General features: G+C 41.8%; 1 protein-coding gene across 6 annotated transcripts in view; it reads right to left on the bottom strand.

The window, feature by feature from the left end:
- LOC124859066 (kinase non-catalytic C-lobe domain-containing protein 1) overlaps positions 1 to 17,170 on the bottom strand; it is a 91,393-nt gene that overhangs the window by 16,358 nt on the left and 57,865 nt on the right. For 5 of the 6 annotated variants that reach the window (XR_007036005.1, XR_007036004.1, XM_047351555.1 and 2 more), the window contains 7 exons: positions 14,333 to 14,688; positions 11,955 to 12,051; positions 11,762 to 11,859; positions 9,074 to 9,258; positions 1,122 to 1,232; positions 899 to 1,046; positions 540 to 698 (listed from right to left, as the gene is read on the bottom strand). Coding sequence is in view for 4 of the 6 variants with exons in the window: in XM_047351555.1 (XP_047207511.1) it covers positions 540 to 698; positions 899 to 1,046; positions 1,122 to 1,232; positions 9,074 to 9,258; positions 11,762 to 11,859; positions 11,955 to 12,051; positions 14,333 to 14,688 (1,154 nt within the window). In the remaining 2 variants the exon portion in view is untranslated. The remainder of the gene's footprint in view (positions 1 to 539; positions 699 to 898; positions 1,047 to 1,121; positions 1,233 to 9,073; positions 9,259 to 11,761; positions 11,860 to 11,954; positions 12,052 to 14,332; positions 14,689 to 17,170) is intronic. The other variant, XM_047351553.1, reaches the window with a different exon arrangement.

Below are 17,170 nucleotides of genomic sequence, written 5' to 3'. Positions count from 1 at the left end.
TCTTTAATCATTCAAACCTTTTCCTTTCATATCTTTGCGATTTTGGTCCCTAATTTAATGCATTTGAGAACATTTTAGCTGAGCAATGATTTTTTTCTGAACTTTATAAGTTTTCCTCTCTCCAATCAGCTTTTTAGTGTGCTGTTCTTCTGAAAAATGTCTGGAATGAGCCCTTTTATTCAGATTTTCTGAGAAATGCGCTATAACCAGCATGGACCTTTAAAAAAAGGGCCACCACTTTGACATCTGGTTTTTCACAGAATGAATGAGCCCCTGATTGAACTCTAAATTGCTATTATTTTGAACACACAACCTTTCAGTTCATGAATTTCACAGAAACAGCAATTCTGCTGTTTCTGTGCAGGCAATGCATATCTGGACAACTTGATCTGTTGGTTTTCCATGACTCCACAACACCTTGCAGTAAATAATTTGCCATTTGAAGAATTTGGATTTTTATAAAAATCAGTAATTGATCTGTGTTGTGACATAAGTTAGAATAACGTAAAGTACAAATAACCAAGAAGCCAAATACAGACCTTCTTGCTAAGATCCTCATTAGATGAATGCAAACACACAGAGTCATCTTCCTCATCCAGGCTGGTTAGATTTCCTGTCACTTGACTTAATGTTGTGGTGTTTGGGTGGCTGTAGAGAATAGCAAGAAGGGCCTCACCTTGGTTGTCAACAGGAATCACCTGTGGAAAGTTAAAGTGTAAAACCTAAGGAATTTTAAAATTATTTAAAGCCGGTGAGCAATCATGTAACTGAACATCATCCAGTGGTGGTTCTTATATGAATGGTGCCAACTTTTTTGCTTAAAATATGTAGGACGTCAGCCCTCAGAAAAATGTAATTTTTTTAAACTACAGAAAGGCGTTAATGTATATGTGTCTACCTCTGTATTTAGAAATGTTTCTAACGTATCCACAAGACTTGACTTTGGTGTAAAGTCCACTGATTTGCAGTCCGTCATCCAGATCTGCAGAAGGTCCAGACTGCGACGGAAGATCCTTTGACTGTCCCCTGACATCGGTGGGCCCTCCCTGGCAAAAACAACATAACAAAACTATATAAAATTTTGTTTTCTGTGTAGAAGTGAGCTACCGAATGTATGATACCTTGCAGCACTGATGAACTTATCCATGATAAACTGCAGTAATTGCTCAGGAGTGCAGAAGAAACGGTACGTGTACAGAAACTGTTGAATGTAGCCCTCTGCAGCAGCATTTCTGTAAACAAGTTCAGAAAGAAGACGTTTGACTGTTGGTGGAAAATATGATTATACTAAATCATGTTGTTTTTATGGGTTCTTTGCACTGTTGGTGGCCAAAGTTTGAGTGACAGTCGATGTGACCTCCACCAAAGAGCTCTTTTGCAAAATGTAATTTCTCTCTCTTTTTCTTTCCTTGCCTCCATTTACATGCAAAAAGAGAGAGAGAAAAAATAGATTTTCTGTACTTAAGAGCATGCCTTTGGGTGTCTAGAGTGAAGCTTAAAACTCTGCCTTTCATATTAGCAGGAACCTTTCATTTTGTACTAGCAGCTTTCATGTCCTTCCTGTCGAAGCCATAACTTCAAATCAAATTCTCCATGCAGATGGAAAGAAAAATTTGAACACTTCTGTTATTTGCTTTGCTATTAGGAGGAATGTCACACACAGCTTAAAGAAAAGAAATATGGAGTAGACTTGGTATTTGGTACAATGTGCTATCTGATCAAGTATGATACTATTCTGTAGAATTGCAGAACATCTAAGAGTCCTCAAAATACCCCCATTCCTGCATGCCTGTCTGCCTTCCATCCATCTCTCTTTACTTCCTTTCTTACTTACTGACTTATCGACTTACTTCTGATGGTGGCGACGGTGGTAGGGGTTCGTTCTGTAACCAGTCGGTTGCCAGTTCAAAGCCCTGCTCTGTCTGTCTTTGTGTCCTTGTGCAGAACACTTCACCTGCCTTGCCTACTGATGGTGATGTCGATTGTATGGCAGTCTCACTTCCGTCAGTCTGCCCCTGGGCACTGTCAGTGTATGAATGGGTGGATGACTGATTGTAGTGTTTTTTTTAGGGTCTCTGGGGACTTGATAAAGCGCTATACAAGTGCAGGCTTTTAACCATTTATTTCCAAGACAGGGTGAAGAGGGTAACAGGTCCTGATATCCTCCTTCCCAGTGACACTTTCCAGCTCATTCTGATGCATCCCAAGGTTTTCCAAAACCAGAAGGGATATGTAGCTTCCTCCTAGTGGGATGTACCCAGAAAACCTTTTAAAGGGAGATGGAAGGAGAAGGATGGCTACTCTGAGCTCCCTCCTGATGATGACTGTGGTTCTCAATTTAGCTCCAAGGGTGAGCCCAGCCAATCAACAGAAGAAGCCTATTTCAATTGCTTGTACATTAAATCTGATTGCATTGGCCAAGGTCCATGTCTCATGACCATTGCCAGCTTTGAGTTCATGTCATTCTTCATAATAACAGACTGAAGCAGCCCCTTCATTACTGTAGATGAGGCCTCAAGATACCAAGGTAATTAAACTCCTCTCCTAATTTAGTGGATTTTTAAATCTAAATTTTACTAGGTAAATTCAGACACGCTGAGTATAATTACCCACCCCAGAAATAGGACAGTATAACCTTTAAAACAAACATGGAGGAATGGGCTGTGGCAGTCATTGGTTTCATCCACAATATAGAAGCCTAAACAGTAAGGTTGGGGACGTCAATGGAGTCAAGTACGGGCAACTATGTCTTGCATGACATCTGGCAGGACTGTATGCAAAGTAGGAAATAAATCATACCTTTTCATGGACAAATTGCAGACAGTGTATCAATAGTAGAGTAAAACTGCTAGTCAAGTACATTTTTCCTCAACTGTCAGTTTTCCTTGTCAGAGAACATTTACAAATAACTTTGCCCTTTTAAAAAGATATTGACACTTAGCAGACATTTCATTTAACTTGTAAAAAGGCAAACATTGTTTTCTTTAATAGTTCTTTTCAGTGAGTGCAATGATGTCATTGTGTCCCACAATATCACAGCACTGCTAAAGATCTCATGTGAGCTATGACTCCAATCGTTAATCAAGATCGTCTCTGCTTACTTGAATCAACAGTTTAATCTAAAAGGTGTTATTCTGGACTTGCTTTTATTGCCATAAACGTGCAAGCAGCACTCATTGATACCCTTACAAATAAAGAAAAGGAAACCCTCAAGAACCCATCATGACGACTACAAAATCGAGGCAAGTGACGTTGCCCGGTACTGCGGAGCCGGTGTCCCACCCTGGAGCCAGGCCTGGGGTCGGGACTTGTTGGAGAGTGCCTGGTGGCTGGGTTGCTCCTAGCGGGACCCGGCCGGGCCAAGCCCGAACGAGAGACGCGAGACCATCCCCTAGTGGGCCCACCACCTACAGGGGGAACCGTGAGGGACCGGTGCAAAGAGGATCGGGCAGCAGACGAAGGTGGAGACCTCGGCGGCCCAATCCCCGGATGCTTAGGCTGGCTCTAGGGATGTGGAATGTCACCTCGCTGGGGGGGAAGGAGCCTGAGCTTGTGCAGGCCCAAGCGCATAGTGAGGGTGTGCTGGGAATGTCTGGCGGACCCCTTGGCCAGGGATGTATTCAACTCTCACCTCCGGGAGAGCTTTGACCAGATTCCGAGGGATGCTGGAGGCATAGAGTCCGAGTGGACCATGTTCTCCGCATCTATTGTCAATGCTGCCGCCCGTAGCCACGGCCGTAAGGTCTGAGGTGCCTGTCGCGGTGGCAATCCCCGAACCCGGTGGTGGACACCGGCAGTAAGGGACGATGTCAAGCTGAAGAAGGAGTCCTATCGGCTGTGGTTGGCTTGTGGGACTCCTGAGGCGGCTGATGGGTACCGTGGGGCCAAGCGTGCCACCGCCCGGGCGGTGACAGAGGACCTGGGAGGAGTTCGGTGAGGCCATGGAGAAGGACTACCGGTTGGCCCCGAAGCAATTCTGCCAAACCGTCCGGCGCCTCAGGAAGGGGAAGCAGTGCTTCGCCAACACTGTTTACAGTGGGGGCGGGGAGCTGCTGACCTCGACTGGAGACATTATCGAACACCGGCTTCAGGAGGAGCAGTGTGGTTTTCGTCCCAGCCGTGGAACACTGGACCAGCTCTATACCCTCTACAGGGTACTCGAGGGTTCATGGGAGTTTGCCCAACCGGTCCACATGTGTTTTGTGGACCTGGAGAAAGCATTCGACTGTGTCCCTCGTAATGCCCTGTGGGGGGTGCTCCAGGAGTATGGAATCGGGTGCCCTTTACTAGGGGCCATACAGTCTCTGTACAAGCGGAGCAGGAGTTTGGTTCGCATTGCCGGCACTAGGTCGGACCTGTTCCCGGTGTATGTTGGACTCCGGCAGGGCTGCTCTTTGTCACCGGTCCTGTTCATAACTTTTATGGACAGGATTTCTAGGCGCAGCCAAGGGCAGGAGGGGGTCTGGTTTGGGGACCAGAGGATTTCGTCTCTTCTTTTTGCAGATGACCTGGTCCTGCTGGCCCCCTCTAGCCAAGACCTACAGCACGCGCTGTGGCGGTTCGCAGCCGAGTGTGAAGCGGCAGGGATGAAAATCAGCTCCTCCAAGTCCGAGGCTATGGTTCTCGACCGGAAAAGGGTGGCTTGTCCTCTTCAGATTGGACGGGAGTTCCTGCCTCAAGTGGAGGAGTTTAAGTATCTCGGGGTCTTGTTCACGAGAGAGGGAAGAATGGAGCGGGAAATGCCACAGTAATGGGGGCACTGTGCCGGTCCGTTGTGGTGAAGAGAGAGATGAGCCGAAAAGCGAAGCTCTCAATTTACCGGTCGGTCTACGTTCCTACCCTCACCTATGGCCATGAACTTTGGGTCATGACCGAAAGAACGAGATCCTGGATACAAGCAGCTGAAATGAGCTTCCTCCGTAGGGTGGCTAGGCACTCCCTTAGAGATAGGGTGAGGAGCTCGGCCATCCGGTAGGGTCTCGGAGTAGAGCTGCTACTCCTCCACATCGAGAGGAGCCAGTTGAGGTGGCTCGGGCATCTATACCGGATGCCTCCTGGAGGCCTTTCTCGGAAGGTGTTCCAGGCACGTCCCACCGGGAGGAGGCCCAGGGGACGGCCCAGGACATGCTGGAGGGACTATGTCTCTCGGCTGGCCTGGAAACGCCTTGGGCTCCCCCCGGGGGAGAGGGACGTCTGGGCGTCTCTGCTGAGTCTGCTGCCCCTGCGACCCGGTCCCGGATAAAGCGGAGGACGACGAGTACGAGTACGAAACCCTGATGTCACAACCTGACACCATGTTGTGACACCATTTATCTATTTTGTTAATGGGATTTTCCTATAGCACTGGGAACAAAACAGAGACTGTAGTGTTGTGATTGCCTGGAGACCAGAGGAGGATAAAGGTGATGATCTCAAAATAATTTTGATTTTTATATAAAATATTGTTAATGTAACTGTTATGATTTGGGGTTGTTTGGGTTTTGGTTTCTGGTTTTTTCTTATGTTTTTCACAGTTAAGGTTTTGACTCGTTCTTTTGTTATTATTCTTCTTAGATTTTGAATCATGCTTCTGTTATTTTTCTGGTCATGCTTTAGCTTTGTCGTCTTGTTCATGTTTTGTCAAGTTTGGTTTTCGGATCTGGTTATGCTTTTGTTTTATGTTTTTTCTAGTTTCTGTTAGTTTGTGTTCAAGAGTCTCTGTTTTTGCCGCAGCCACATTTTGTTCTGTCGGTCAATTAAGTTTATTCGGTTCACCTGCCCAAACTAATCTGTCTCCTAGCTCCACCTGGTTTACTTTCCATATATACACTTCCTTTCAGTTGTTCTTCGCGGAAACATTTCTCATGCTCATGTCTTGTTCTCTAACCAAATCTTGTCATTTTGATCATGCCATGCCTGTCTTGCCTGTCCATTTGTTTTGTTCCTGCCTCCTGCTGAGTGTGAGTTTTTGTAATTAAACCTTTTTTTACTTACCATCACGATGCCTGCTCGTCTGCATTCTGGGGTCCTATATCAAGTAAACCGTAACAGTAACAGGTGGCACCACCAGGTGTCGCACCTTCCACAGCCAGAGCCTCCATAAAAGGGAAACTGAAAGGGTGGTGGCCAAGTGTTAATTTCCTGTGTGTGAGACCAGGTGTGTGTTGGGCCCACGCGTTCCACTGTTTGCTGGCTGTGGCAGATTTGGAGGAACATTTTTTAAAATCGATCTTCTTAATAAGTCTGTGCTGACATGGTGTTTTATATAGGGCCGCATTGTTGATGACGTTCTGGTGGTAGCGTTACCTGGGCGTGTGGTTGTTCGACACTGCAGGGCTGCACCAGATCTACTACATCAAGGTTGACTTCAGAGTGCTGATTTATGCGATGCAGGTATGCAGTGGTTCTAATGTGTTTTTAGATTGATTTGATTAAAGTGATTTAATAAGCATTTAGTAGTTTTTGTATTTTTGTTTTTACAGTTTTATCACTGCTTCCTGCTGTCCTTTTATAGATTTTCTCTTTTGTTAGTCCGCCCAGTTTGGATTGTTTGTCTCCTTTTAGTGCTTGTGAGGGCGGGCTAACCTTCCATTTTTTTGTTTGTTTTGTTCTCCGTTTGTTTTGGGGTCACTTCCTGAATACTTACAGGTCCTTCTCAAAAAATTAGCATATTGTGATAAAGTTCATTATTTTCCATAATGTCATGATGAAAATTTAACATTCATATATTTTAGATTCATTGCACACTAACTGAAATATTTCAGGTCTTTTATTGTCTTAATACAGATGATTTTGGCATACAGCTCATGAAAACCCAAAATTCCTATCTCACAAAATTAGCATATTATTAAAAGGGTCTCTAAACGAGCTATGAACCTAATCATCTGAATCAACGAGTTAACTCTAAACACCTGCAAAAGATTCCTGAGGCCTTTAAAACTCCCAGCCTGGTTCATCTATCAAAACCCCAATCATGGGTAAGACTGCCGACCTGACTGCTGTCCAGAAGGCCACTATTGACACCCTCAAGCAAGAGGGTAAGACACAGAAAGAAATTTCTGAACGAATAGGCTGTTCCCAGAGTGCTGTATCAAGGCACCTCAGTGGGAAGTCTGTGGGAAGGAAAAAGTGTGGCAGAAAACGCTGCACAACGAGAAGAGGTGACCGGACCCTGAGGAAGATTGTGGAGAAGGGCCGATTCCAGACCTTGGGGGGCCTGCGGAAGCAGTGGACTGAGTCTGGAGTAGAAACATCCAGAGCCACCGTGCACAGGCGTGTGCAGGAAATGGGCTACAGATGCCGCATTCCCCAGACCTGGGCTACAGAGAAGCAGCACTGGACTGTTGCTCAGTGGTCCAAAGTACTTTTTTCGGATGAAAGCAAATTCTGCATGTCATTCGGAAATCAAGGTGCCAGAGTCTGGAGGAAGACTGGGGAGAAGGAAATGCCAAAATGCCAGAAGTCCAGTGTCAAGTACCCACAGTCAGTGATGGTCTGGGGTGCCGTGTCAGCTGCTGGTGTTGGTCCACTGTGTTTTATCAAGGGCAGGGTCAATGCAGCTAGCTATCAGGAGATTTTGGAGCACTTCATGCTTCCATCTGCTGAAAAGTTTTATGGAGATGAAGATTTCGTTTTTCAGCACGACCTGGCACCTGCTCACAGTGCCAAAACCACTGGTAAATGGTTTACTGACCATGGTATCACTGTGCTCAATTGGCCTGCCAACTCTCCTGACCTGAACCCCATAGAGAATCTGTGGGATATTGTGAAGAGAACGTTGAGAGACTCTAGACCCAACACTCTGGATGAGCTAAAGGCTGCTATCGAAGCATCCTGGGCCTCCATAAGACCTCAGCAGTGCCACAGGCTGATTGTCTCCATGCCACGCCGCATTGAAGCAGTCATTTCTGCCAAAGGATTCCCGACCAAGTATTGAGTGCATAACTGTACATGATTATTTGAAGGTTGACGTTGTTTGTATTAAAAACACTTTTCTTTTATTGGTCGGATGAAATATGCTAATTTTGTGAGATAGGAATTTTGGGTTTTCATGAGCTGTATGCCAAAATCATCCGTATTAAGCCAATAAAAGACCTGAAATATTTCAGTTAGTGTGCAATGAATCTAAAATATATGAATGTTAAATTTTCATCATTACATTATAGAAAATAATGAACTTTATCAAAATATGCTAATTTTTGAGAAGGACCTGTATATCCCATGTCACTGTTAATCTTAAATATCTGAGACCCGATCTTGTTTGGTGTGATCTTGAGTTTGGATTGCATGAGATCATTTGGGGTGAATCGAGTGCATCTTAAGTTTGCAGTGAGCATTGTAGTGGTTTATGCGGGTTTATCCGCCTGAAGTAGTGTTTAAATTCGGGTTGAACATTATCGGATCGACAACGAATGGGTTAAAGTAACGGGAAACTTCATTCTGGTTGTTGTTCATTGCCCTTTGGCTTGACTGGGTCATAACATTAACTATAATCAACTCCATGATTTGTCTAATGAGAGCAGAAGTCAGAAGAAGTCCGACAGAACCCAGCCATCCAACAGAGAAAGTTTACTACAACCTCTTTTATCTGGGATCTTATTTGTTCGGTCATGACCCACATGTAATTGAAAAAGGATTATAACCTAGATGGACTGGTATAACCTAGGTGGACTAGTAAATTATGTTTTTTGACTCAGGTCTTTCTTCACCACAAAAGACCAGAGGAACACTCCCAAAACTGCTGTCAGTGCCCCAGTCCATCTATCCAGCTCACACTCCATCCTACCATCACCCATGTAAAAGATACCAAGATACCAAAACTCCACCACTTGAGGCACAGATCCCCGACCTGCAGCAAATGAACAGTGCACATGATCATGTTGCTCCAAATAGACATATTAAGCCTATTTTCCTCTAATCGGATTTGTTGGTACTAATTAGGCTGAATATTTGAGTGAAAACAGCAAAAAGACGCCTCATATTTACAGAAACACCTGTTAAAAGTAGAGGATGTTGGTTGTTTTCTTAATAAAGTACTTTCTGTGAACAAAGGCTGTTTACATATTTCATATTTTTACCCTTGCATGAACAGTACCTGGCATAAAGGAAAGCCATAAGTCCCAGAGGAGACCCAGTCTGCAGAGTCCTCTTCCCCTTAGTGGTACCAAAGCTCAGAACAGTGGGGTCTTCAGTGGACTGAAGGTTCAAAGAATGACATCCACACACAGCCAGAGAGGGCAGTAAAGAAACCTCCAGACCCCACTGATCAACACAGAGAACCTGCAGTAAGTACAGACATGTTTATAAAACATTTCAGTATAATAAGCTGCTGTCTCGCTGTTTCGTTTTTAGCCATGTACAGCGTCTTGCAAAAATATTCACACCCAGTGAACAAAATATTTTAATGGTGTTTCATGTGACAAAACAACACAAAGCATAACTGTGAAGTGGAAGGAAAATGATTAATTGTTTTCCACTTTTAAAAAACTGAAAAGTGTGGCAAACATTTGATACTTTGATACTTTTAAACTCCAGTGCAACCGGTAACCTCTGGAAATCACCCAGTTAGGAAATAAAGCCTTTATGTGTGTGTTTTAATCTCACTATAAGTCCAGCGGTTCTCTGAATGCTTTAGAGGTTTATTAGAGAACATTGGTGAACAAATAGCGCCATGAAGACACCAGCCAGGTCAGGGATAAGGTTGTGGAGACGTTTAAAGCAGGGCTATGTTATAAAACAACATCTCAAGCTTTGAAAATATCTCACAGAGCTCTGTTCTATCCATCATCTGAAAATGGAAAGAGTATGGCACAACTGCAAACCCACTAAGACATGAACATCCACCTAACTGACAGACCCGACAAGATGAGCATTGTTTAGAGAAGCAGCCAAGAGGCCAATGGTAACTCTGAAGGACCTGCAGAGATCAGCAGCTCTGTTGGTAGTACCTGTCGATTGGACAACTATTAGTCGTGTACTCCATAAAACTGACCTCTAGGAAAGAGTATCAGGAAAAAGGCAATTTTTAAAAGGAAAATGAAAAGGAGCATTCTTTGCAGTTTGCCACAAGACAGGTGGAGGACACATTCCGGAAAGTGGAAGAGGGTGTACTAACTAACATGCAAAACGCTATTTATAACAGAAAACTAACAACACACCTCACCCTAAACACATGGTACCACCATAGAACATTGTGGTGTTAGCATCATGTTGTGGGAATGGTTTTCTTCAGCATGGGCAATGAAGCTGACTAGAGTTGATGTTAAGATGTATGGAGCTATACAAAGGGCAATCTGAGAAGAAGAAGCTTCAAAAGACTTCAGACTATGACAGAGGTTTATTTCCCAGCAGACAAAAACCCAAACATACAGGCAGAGCTGCAATGGAATAGTGCATAATTGTGAAGTAAAAATACATCGACACTTATGGTTGTCATTGGACAAAATTTCACTAAATAAGTTCAAGGAGTATAGAAACGTTTTCAAGATACTGAATGTTGGCATAACTAAAACACATCTAAACACAAAGGAATTATGTGCAATGTGTCAAACTCCTGTCAGGTATGACGTATATGTATCATTAATAATGTAATCCTATTGCATATTTTAACGTGCATTTAACATTCGCAATATACATTTTTAAGTGCAAAATGTATATTGTGCTACAGCATCACAAGAGAATAAGTAACTTGCTGTGATGTCACCATGTCACTGTTTTTGTTTTTTTGCTCTGCCCTGCCCTGTACGTTGTCCATGACTAACCCCAAGGTGTCCAATAGTTATTAGCTGAATTAATCAGAAAACAGGTTGGCTGCCTTGTCATTGAAACCAAGCATTCAGTATGCTGAGGGGAATAAAGTTGTTGCTAAGTAGAGATGCTAATACCACAAAATCTTTTGACATGTCCCAAAAATCTACAGCAGCATATGCTACAGTTTTAAATGAATGCAAAGGTGATGGGGCTGCACAGGATGGGACTGCACAGGATGGGGCTGCACGGTGGCGCAATTGGTAGCACTGTTGCCTTGCAGGAAGAAGGTCCTAGGTTCGATTCTGCATGGAGTTTGCATGTTCTCCCCTTGCATGCATGGGTTCTCACCGGGTACTCTGGCTTCCTCCCACAGTCCAAAGACATGCCTATTAGGTTAATTGGTCTCTCAAAATTGCCCTTAGGTGTATGAATGAGTGTGTGCATGGTTGTATGTGTGTTGCCCTGTGATGGACTGGCGACCTGTCCAGGGTGTACCCTGCCTCTCGCCCATAGACTGCTGGAGATAGGCACCAGCTCCCCCGCGACCCACTATGGAATAAGCGGTAGAAAATGAATGAATGAAAAAGGTGATGTTTTTGTACCTAAAGCAGCATATAAACTACCGGTCAAAAGTTTTATAAACACTTTCTCACTTAATGGGTCTCTTTATTTTCATGACTATTTACATTATAGATTCTCACCAAAGGCAACAAAACTGTGAATGAACATAGATGGAATTATATAGTAAACCAGAAGTTTAAAATTCTAAATTTTAGATTCTTCCAATAGCCACCCTTTGCTTTGATTAATGTTTTGCTTTCTTAGCATTCTCTCCATGAGCTTCATGAGGTCACCTGAAATGGTTTTCTAAAAAATCTTGAAATAACTTCTCAGAGACTGCCAAAGGTTCATATTTCAGTCCCCACAGCAAAGGGCAGCTACTTTAAGCAATCTAAAATTCAAAACATATTTAAAGTTCTTTTACAATTTTTCATTTGCTTGGGAAAGAAATGTCATTGGAAGCAGGTAGTACCTCAAGGTATTTCTTCACACAATCCAAAAAGGCCACCTTGGATCTGAGTTCTTCAAGCTGTGACTTGAGTTTTGAGAGCATCAGTTTGCTTTCAGGACCTTAAGGATTCAGCACATGTATAAATATGTATGTATTCAGACTGGAAACACCAAAAAAAGAATCTTATATAATTTATAAAAATGAGCACACAAACCTTTGTTTTTTCTCTCTTGTTGATTCTTCAGCTTTTGATAAAAACTTCTGGTTTTCTTCAGATTCCTCGTCTCAATTACCAGCTGCTGCTGCACTTCCTGCTCAAAGGAAAACACAGAGAATAACAGGAATGACACCACATGCCTTCCACTGGAAGAGGCCGTCGGGTGTTTTCCATCGTGTATAGGGTAGCATGTTTTTTTCTCTGTGCTCACCATGGCAACAGTTCTTTTGAAGTGTAATGAGCGAGTAGTAGAAGTAGCAGTATCGGACAGCTATTAAGGTGCTCTATCAACTCCAACACAAACTGTCTGAAAGAGCAGTAGTTCCAACAAAGTGGGAAAACACAAAGGTTATTCATTAATATTCCTTTGCAAATGATAACTTCCTCTGCCAAGGGCTAAGCTCAACACATTAATATTCAGATCCAGTTAGAATGGGATAATATGCCAATTATCTTCAAGTCCCCCACGTTACCATTCTATTTACCCTAAAGCCTGACCGTGACCCCTTTTTTCTTTGAGAATAGAAAAATAAAACCCGTATTTGATAAAATAACCTGACTGGGTAAATGGACTGAATGAAACTTCAATATGTGAAAGTAAAATAAAAGGGCATTCAATATTTTCAGTCATGCAAAGATAAGTTTAAATGCATTATATTTGTTTCTGTTTGAAGGCAGGCCTTCCTGTTTACTCTTGTTCTGCTGCCATTCTTGCTGTGTTGCACAATTAAGTAAAGCTTTATTCCTAGAGCACTTCTCAAAACAAACGTTTCAAGAAGAATGACATGAAATACCAATTTAAACCAATTTAAAATGCACCAAATATTAATACAACAAATCAGAACCAAACACAGTCCTGTTAAACTGAAAACATATGAAGAAGAGATTAAAAGTCAAGAAGTTTGTATCTGGAAATAAGAAAGGCCTTTCCCCAAAGATGATAAAACACTCACTAATGTTTAGCCCCCCCAGGAATTTAGAATTAGTCCAATAAAGTTTGCAGGAGATGAGGGGAAGTGGTAAAACCTTCTCCTGGTGAGTTTGAATTGAGGCATGGTTGGAGATCGTCTAGGGTAGAAAACATGTTTTCATATTTGGAAAAAGTCGAGCACCAAAACCTCAAAGTTATGGAAAAAGGAAGGGGCGAAAAAACCACCACTTGCAAAAACCCAAAATGTGTAAGATTTGGTAACACAACAAATCTGGTAACAAACAGCTTTGTTGTGTTACCACTTGGCAACACAACAAATCTGTGCAGCCACCTGAAAACTTAAAGTTGAACGCAGTTGAATGCAGAAAGTGACTGGAATTTATGCAGCATATTTTGCCAAAATATAAATCTATAGGATCTTTTAGTAGCTGCATTAAATGTGAGCAAACTTTGGTTGAATAACCTATTAACTATTTTTATCAGTCAGTTGAGTTATTAATATGTCATCTTTGCATACTTCATCTTTAATTGATGCATTTTGAAAATAATTGAATATTTGATGTTTGAATATTGTGTAATTTGTTTTTATCAGTTTAATAGTTTATTTTCCAGAAACTGTTGAAGTAAATCAAAATTACAGATTTTATTTGAGTTATTTATATAAACATACCACATTTGAATAGATATTTTGCCTGTTATTTAGAGGGGAAACTTCATGTTTGTGGCAATTCGTTTCTTCAACTGAGTGAATAATGGGTTTAAATATTTGTGATTACAATTTTCTTTCATGACTGAGCAGCTGTTGGTGGGTGATGTAATGGAAGAAAAAAATTGTAACTAATGAAAATTCTTAGAATCAGGGAGATTTTGGAAATAAACCCCCACTTTCCATTTGCCAGGAGCACATCTTTGGAATAAATGTTCAGTTGGAAAGTTTTCAACCTGCTCCCCCATCTGCTCTGACTGGTAGTGGCCAAAATACCGGTATGCTGATTTATGACAAAAAACATTTAGGTGTGACATGTTGATTCTTAAAAGTTACTGTAAGAGAACGGATTATTCTGTGATGTTCTTTCAGTTAAAAAACTGTTCTTTTGATGCTACTTTGATAAAGTGTTGTTAAATATCTAAAGAAAAGTCAAAAACTTTACTATAATACTGTATACCTCTGCATTGGTCAAGGACGGCTTAAAGGAATTTTAAAATGAATAATGCCCAACCCTATTTTATGGCTAAAAATCTAGTTTAACATTTTAAAACATTGACATGTTTTGTGTCTTTATATATGTATCTTTGCCAATGCAAAATGCAATGTATTAAACCCTGTTTTATAATACATCTCAGCAAGTTGGTATATGTAATAAATAAATCATGCAGTCTGCTGTTTGCTCAGACAAACTAAGATAAGGTCAAAGATGACTCACTGCCAGCAGCATTTACCCACCTGCACTTTCACTTCCAGGCCCGGCGATCCTGTGTGCTTTCCCAGATTCAATGCATACTCAATCACCTCCTGACCAAAACAATCTTCTCCAAACAGAGCCAGAGACCAGGCTGGGCTGAAGCTGAGGCCTATGCAGGCTGTTCTGGATGTGGGTGAAAGGAGACGCTCCGACACCAGCGAGTCACTGTCCTCCATGTCCTCCGAGCAGTCAGGACTCATCAGTTCATCGTGGGTTCCCATCAGATCTTCCTCTCTCCCTGACAGAAACTCAGCTTCATAGGGGCTTTCATCGCTGCCACCCACTGAATGACCTCCTGCCTCCATAACCCCAGACTCTAAACTGTTTGTCTTCCCACCTCGAATTGTAAACAGACCAAAAAGGCAATAGCAGGGAAAGAGAGACAGGAGATGAGAAGAGAGGAGAGGAGCAAAGGAGAGAAGAGGGGGTCAGAATCACATGGAAAACAACAAGAACGACTGGATTTGTGCAACAAACACAGTGAGATACCCCAGAGTGGTGCTGGGGGTATTTGTTGCTAACCCTGTCATGGCAGCACAATGCACCTACTGTTTACAAAAATTTGTTTTCAAGCAACTAACCACTAGTTCTATCACTAACGGTTTTGTTCTAAATACCTTTTATAGATCTTTCTTGTAGTCAAGATTTTCTAGCATATTTTAACAGCAAAGAAACTACAGAAATGTTGCTGAATGTCATTGGCCAAGAATTAGTTCCCCCAAAAAAACTCTGTTGCGAGTTTGTGAGCATGGCTTGGACCCTTATGAATGTGCTAAAAGCTGAAGAACAGCTTGATGTCAGCAGACTTTGAAAGCGAGATTTCCCAAAACATCACAGAAGGGTTTCAAATCTAAAAGCAGCACTGATTCTTTTTGGCACAGAAAACCTCCAAAACCCCTAAAAACCTCAAGACAAACAACCATGAATGGATGTTATGAATTATTTTGTACTCTTTGTTACACTCTGCAATCAGAGTTTTAATCTCACTGTCTAGAAGGATATGTTGCAACATTTAAGGCTCATCAAGCCACTCATGAACCCGCTTTACCATTTTAGTCATACCATTTTTGGGAAGATCCCCTTTTGAAAATGATCCTCTAAAAAGGAATCCAAGCATGATCTGCCCAGGTGATTGTAGCAAATTGAACATGAAAACAGAGAACTAGTGTATGGGATTTAATTTAATAAACCAAATTTTAAAGCTAAGAAAAATAAAACCAAATTAATGTTTCTCTCTTTCGTGGCATGTAAGAGAAAATATGCTAGATCCACCCTTAAAGTTGCCTTCAAATTTATGAATTATTAAAGTTGTCTGAAATCTTTACCCTCTGTTTAAGTTTTTATGTTAACATCAGTAGCTCTTTATAAATCTCTTGTTAATTTAAGTCACTTTTAAGAGTATGTGTGTGTATGGTTGTTTAAATTTTTTTTCTGCTCTACACCTTTTTCATTTAAACGTAAGCAATTTATTTTGTGATGACCCTGATGAAAGCCACATGACAAAATGTGTTGGTCTGTTAATAAAGTGGATTTCCCAGTACAAGTGTTGCTGAGATCTCATGTCACCAGATTATTGTCCTTCTTCATGCACCTTGGACAATGCTGAAAATGTGTTAAAAAATTTTCATTTTTGTTGAAAGTTGAGCAATGCCATTGCTTATCAGTGTTTTCAGTTGGCTTCACAGTGGACAAATTGTTTGCATAATTAGAAAATCCTGGGTTCACATTCTAGGGGAGGCCTTTCTGCGTGGAGTTGGTATTTTTTTCCCAGTGGATGTGGGGGTATTCTCTGGTACTTAAAATTAACTTCCCAGTCAAAAAACCTGAACGTTAGGTTGGTTGGAGATTCAAAATTTAGGCAATTTGAGGGTAAAGGGTACTTGTCTTATATGTTGGCCTCTATATGGTGTCCCGCACCTCTCGCCTGGGTAAGAACAAGCAGGTTTAGGCAATTGATCAATGGTACTGCAGTTCACATCTTTGCTCTCTAACAGGTGTTGGAATTATGATTATCGATTAATTAATATTTATCAAGAATTATAATTAACAATCATAATTTGACAAAATGAATTTCTTAACCAAAATCCTCGTTTATGAATCAAAGACCAGGGATGTCTTCTGGTGTTGTAACTGTGGCTCAACGCCTCTGATAATTACAACCGTTAAATACTCAGTAATAATTGATAACTATTACCAGAGATGTCACTGTTTAATCAACCGTTTCTACCGAAACGTGGGGAACTTTTAACCTTATTTTGACTGACAAATCACTCTTGCACAAAATAAACACAAAACGCCTTCTCTTATCTATGTGAATATTTATTACATCACAGCAGTCGACTAGAACCAAGCAAGGAGGGAATATAGGGAGGAAAATTTGAAAGAAGCTTTGCTTTTCACGCTGGAAGCCAGACCAGCAACTGAAGCGCATTTCTGGAGAAGAGTCCCAAGTGGTTTTCATTTATTCTCCTTCCTTGGCCAACAAAAAATCATGAACGAGGTTTCTGGAATGAGAAGGCCAGAAATTTCACTTTGCCGATCGAAGACGTGAGTTTAACACATAACCAAAACCACAGAGTTTCAAGGAGACGCAACTTTCCCTCCTTGCTTGGTTCTAGTCGACTGCTGACGGTCAGATCATATTTTTTCTTTTCGCCAAGGAGGACAAAGGACAAAGATTGACCGCTCTTCCCGAAGTTAACTGTGGACGCACGTTAACTTCCAACTTCCCCCTTTCCTCCTCTCTCCCTCTGCTCAGAAGGAAGACTTCAACAAAGTAAAACCCATCCTTTTTTATTTTTATTTCTTTATTAAGGATA

This window comes from Girardinichthys multiradiatus, chromosome 22 (genome assembly GCF_021462225.1).
Source record: "Girardinichthys multiradiatus isolate DD_20200921_A chromosome 22, DD_fGirMul_XY1, whole genome shotgun sequence".
Taxonomy (NCBI): Eukaryota; Metazoa; Chordata; class Actinopteri; order Cyprinodontiformes; family Goodeidae; genus Girardinichthys; species Girardinichthys multiradiatus.
The sequence above is the reverse complement of the archived record's forward strand: the minus strand, read 5'-3'. Positions and strand labels throughout refer to the sequence as shown.